This window comes from Babylonia areolata, chromosome 4, assembly GCF_041734735.1.
Source record: "Babylonia areolata isolate BAREFJ2019XMU chromosome 4, ASM4173473v1, whole genome shotgun sequence".
NCBI lineage: Eukaryota > Metazoa > Mollusca > Gastropoda > Neogastropoda > Buccinidae > Babylonia > Babylonia areolata.
The window spans coordinates 53251039-53256038 of record NC_134879.1 but is presented as its reverse complement, the minus strand read 5'-3'; the positions used below and the strand labels follow the sequence as shown (position 1 = coordinate 53256038).

The 5000-nt window shown below is 48.6% G+C and overlaps 1 protein-coding gene across 1 annotated transcript in view; it reads left to right on the top strand.

The window, feature by feature from the left end:
• LOC143281309 (inactive tyrosine-protein kinase 7-like) overlaps positions 1–5000 on the top strand; it is a 212763-nt gene that overhangs the window by 198412 nt on the left and 9351 nt on the right. The window contains exons 9-11 of the mRNA XM_076586493.1: positions 1454–1593; positions 2659–2806; positions 3980–4348. Coding sequence (XP_076442608.1) covers positions 1454–1593; positions 2659–2806; positions 3980–4348 — 657 coding nt within the window. The remainder of the gene's footprint in view (positions 1–1453; positions 1594–2658; positions 2807–3979; positions 4349–5000) is intronic.

Sequence of the window (5000 nt, the reverse complement as noted above, 5' to 3'; positions counted from 1 at the left end):
CCCACAGTAAATGTTTGTGTGGCATTGTGTTATGCGTTTCTTTGTTTTGCTTGCAATGCTGGGGGAAAAAAGACAAGTTTCCCAGTGTCAGCAAACCACGGGACGAACTCGTGGCATTCGGCTCAGGGGGGTGGGGGGGGGGGGGGAAGGGGGGGGAGTTGGAGGGGGTCGGGGTGTGGATGACAGGAAGCAATGGGTTGCGGTGTTCGCAAAGGATGCACTGAGGAGACCGCTAACTGCAGTCTTCACTGGATCTGATAAACAGACATCCATGTGTGGAACAACAACAAGAATAAAAAAAAAAGGAAGAAAAAATTGTCGTTCGGGATGTTTGTCAACACTTACAGATACGCGAGTGCACACACACACACACACACACACACACACACACACACACACACCGCACGCGCGCGCGCTCACTCGCAAAAGAAAAAGCATACTCAAAGCAAACAAAAAGAGTAACACAAAACAGTTATTTTATTAACTGCTTTTCTTCGTTTTGTTGTGTTGGGGGGGGGGGGGGTGTTGTGGTTTTTTTTGTTTTTTGTTGTTTGTTTTTTTTGTTGTTGTTGTTGTTTTTTGTTGTTGTTTTCATTGTAAATGATATTGTATTCTTCGTGTGGTGATTGCAAGACACTCCCCAAAAGAGATGAAAACTATGTTCATATCGTCAATCGTCTTATTCTTGATGATTGTCTGTGTCGAGCCTCACTGACTACAGTACTCAAGACTCACTATTTTCATGTACCTCAGTGGGGATTTTGTTTGTTTGTGTGTTGTTGTTTTTTCTTGAATAAACCTAGCTAACCTTGACCTAGACATTGTATTGTCTTGATGTATGTAGATATGGGATTGTGTCTTTTTTTTCTTTCTTTCTTTTTTTTTCTTTTTTTTTTTGTGCGTCTTCATGAGCTGTTGAATGCCATTATGCACTATTGTATTTGTATTGTTTCATTTGAGGAGCTTACAACCCATTATGTAGGGTGTTCGCGAAACCTAAATAGTGTATAGTAGTAGTAGTAGTAGTAGTTTTATTGTTGTTGTTGTTGCTTTTTATTGTAGTCGTCATCGTGACGATGATAATCGTTGTCACTATCATCGGTATCATCATCATCATCATCATCATCGTTAGCGTTTTCTGTTGATCGTGGCCATCATCATCATCATCATCATAATTATCATTGCCATCATCATTATCAGTATAATAGCCCTCGCCATTATCACCATAATCACCAGCCACACTGAATTTATTTATTTATTCATTTATTTATTTATTTATATTTCTTTGTTCATTTTTTCATGTTGTCGAACGTCCATGCATTCATTATTAATGTCTGTGTGTGTGTGTGTGTGTGTGTGTGTTGTGCGTGTGTGTGTGTGTGTTGTGCGTGTGTGTGTGTGTTTGTGCGTGTGCGTGTGTGTGTGTGTGTGTGCGCGCGCGCGCGCCCCGCAGTGCCCCCCATCATCTCCCGGGCCCCGCAGGCGGCCAGCGTGCAGGAGGACGGTCAGGTGACGCTCAGCTGCCAGGTGGTGGGCACCCAGTACCCCGTCACCACCGTCACCTGGTCCCGTGACCACTCCCCCCTGCCCACGGTACGTAGTCTAGTCCCTTCCCTGCCTCTTCCTTGTCTTTAGTTTCTCCAGTTTTAGAGTTATGCGTGCGTGAGAATGACTGGGGCGAAAGCGCTTAGATTTGTCTATGCACAAGATTCAGCGCTATATAAGTACCATTATTATTATTATATTACCCCACTTCACGGTCCTCCCCCCCCCCCTCCCCCGACCCCCTCCTACCCCACCTCTTCTTCACCTCACCCAGTCCGGGATCTCTCTCCATCCCTACTTCCCCCCTACCGGTACCAACCTCTCTTTTTCTGCCGCATCCCTCTTTCCACGGTATGTAGGCTATCCACCCTTCCCGGGATCTCCCCCATCACCCTTCCTCCCCCCCCCCCACCCCTCCCATCGTAGGTACACCCCCCCATCCCTACCCCCGCCCGGGATGTCTTCCCCACCTCCAACCTACCCCCCCTCCCCCATTCTCCACGTTCCCACAGTGTGGAACACCCCCATCCCCACCCCCAAGCTCCCTCACCAACCCGTGGGATCCACCTCATTTTTTGAGAAGCAGGAAAAAAAAAAAAAAAGAACCCGTGTGGTTAGATTTGCACTTCAAGGGAAGCAACCGCTGAAAACCAGTTTGGCCTGCAGAGTGGGTTCAGCATGGATAGTGTCCCTTCCACAAGCGCACCCACTTGGGGAAACCCGAGTCAAATCGAGAAGAAATAAAGAAAAAGGAGCAAAAAGAAAAAAAAAAGTAATTAAAATGGCACCCTAGCTCGCTTTGCCTGCAAACATAGATAAAGCCCGCCCTCCCTGCATTGTCATCCTCTCTCTCTCTCTCTCCTCTCTCTCTCTCAGACTGAATTGTCATTGGTTCATATCATTGAAATCGTTTATTCATTTTAACGTGTTTGGTTGGCTGGTTGGCTGGTTAGTAAGTAAGTAAATAAGTAAGTAAGTAAGTAGGTTGGTTGCTTGGTTAGTTGGTTATTTATTTATATATTTATTCATGTATTTATGTATGTATCTATTCATTTATGTATGTATTCGTTTACTCATTTACGTGATCATCGTTGGCGTCTTGTCCTCGTGCAGTTTTCCCCGCACTACCAGCAGGACACCCAGGCGGGCACCGTGACCATCAGCCGGGCCAGGCTGTCCGACATGGGTCACTACACCTGTGTGGCCAACACCTCGGGCCACCCCCTTGTCTCTTCCTCCCCCGCCTTCCTCACCGTCACCAGTGAGTAGCGGAAATACAGTACTGCACTGCGTAACAAAGCACAGCACAGCACAGCACAGCATAATTCAGTACAGCGCAGATCAGCACAGTACACCACATCACACCACAGCACAGTACAACACAGTACAGCACAGTTCAGCACAGTTCAGCACAGTACAGCACAGTTCAGCACAGTACAGCACAGTTTGGCACAGTACAGCACAGTACAGCACAGTTCGGCACAGTACAACAAGGCCTCACTAAGCGCGTTGGGTTACGCTGCTGGTCAGGCATCTGCTTGGCAGATGTGGTGTAGCGTATATGGATTTGACAGAACGCAGTGACGCCTCCTTGAGCTACTGATACTGATACTGATACAGCATAATACAGTATAGCACAACATAACGCAGAATAGCACTACAATAGATCACTGCAGAACTGGAATTCCTCCAGCCCTGTTACCGTAGATCACAGACACGCCTTCGCACACGTCAGTAACTATGATAGTTCAGTTCAGTTCAGTTCAGTTCAGTTCAGTTCAGAGGCATCACTGCCTTCGGACAAATCCGTACACGCTACACTCACATCTGCTGAGCAGATGCCTGACCAGGGGCGGGTTGTATGAGGAGAACTTTGCAGCGCTAAGTCTGCTTATCGTTAAGAATGTTCCCAACTCCGCGGAAAACTCCATGTACTTAGGACCATTCTTAAAGTTACTGTAAGCAAACTTTGTGTTGCAAAGATGATCTCCTGTAACCCGGCCCCTGCTTGCCAGGAGCCAGTTGCATTGCTCGGACGGAAGAGCCTGGTATGGTCGTAACCCGCTACGAACTGTGTGAGGTATGGAACTGACCAATGGCGTAGTTCGGTCAACGTAGGCATTCAGTCACGTGTGACAGTCAAAAAGTTAGAACCAAGCAATGCAACTGGCACCAGCTGAAGCACAACCCATTCAGGCCTTGAGAGAAAACAATGAAATTAGATAAAATAAGACCGATGAATAAATAAAATAAACTGATAAGTAAAACATGATAGATAATATGATATTACCTTCCACCCCATCTCCCATAATAACCAACGTGGTGATAACCTTGAAATGGCCGAACAGCGGTCGGTGAGGCTCTAAGCACTATGATTAATTTTGATCTTAAATTTTCCTATAATAATTTTCTCCCCCCATAACAACCGTTCCAGAGCGCCTCAAGTTCAAGCCCTTGCCCGGGGACGCGCAGCTGGAGGTGGACAAGGTCGGGGAGGTGGAGTGCCACGCGGAGGCGGAGACCCCGCCGCGCGTGCGCTGGCTGAAGCTGGGGGACGGCGGCGGCGGCGGGGGTGCAGGTGGCGGAGCCGGTGCGAGCGGCGGCAGCGGCGGCGGCGGGGGGTCAGGGAGGGGGCGGGGGACCGGGGCGCCGCGCGTGTACTCGTTGCCCGCGCACGTGAAGCAGCGTGGCAACCGACTGGTGTTCGACACGGCCCGCAGGGAGGACGCTGGGGACTACACGTGTGTGGCCACCCATCCCCGGCAGGGCGTCATCAACGCCACCATCCACGTCAGCATCGTTGGTCAGTGTTTTGGTGGTGGTGGTGGTGGTGGTGTGCTCTGGGCGGCTGGGAAAGGGGTGGGGAGGGGAGTAGAGGGGGGGTGTAAGGGGAGGGGGTATGGGGGGGGAGAGGGAGCTGACGGGCGGGATGTCTGTGTGTGAGTGTAAGAATGTCGGAGGAGGAGGAATATTTTGTGTAATCGTCCTGCCACACATTATTTTGCATGTGTGTGACTGGGATTATTGTATGTGGGGTTTACTTTCAGTGTCAACATTCAAGCTTTTCTGACTTCTATATATGTCTACTGTGATTATTGCACTGTGTGACTGTGATAACTGTATGATGTGGGATTTACTTGAAATCGATGTTCATGCTTTCATATTTTCTATGTACTAAAGTGAATGACTATGATAGTCGTATATTATATTGTTTATGTGCTTTACACCACAAGTTAATTTCGCTTTAAGGATGACAAGTATTCTGTATTCTGTATGTCGGTGATTGTAGACGGTTTTGTCGGATTTTCACATTTTTTTTAATATTATCGTTTTTAAAAGGTAGGAGAAGTGGTGGTATGCGAGGGGGGGTGGGGATGTGGTGGGGGAGGGGCGCGGGGGGGGGAGGGGCGCGGAGGGGGGGGGGGGAATGTGCACAGGTGTAATGTATTGGCGCG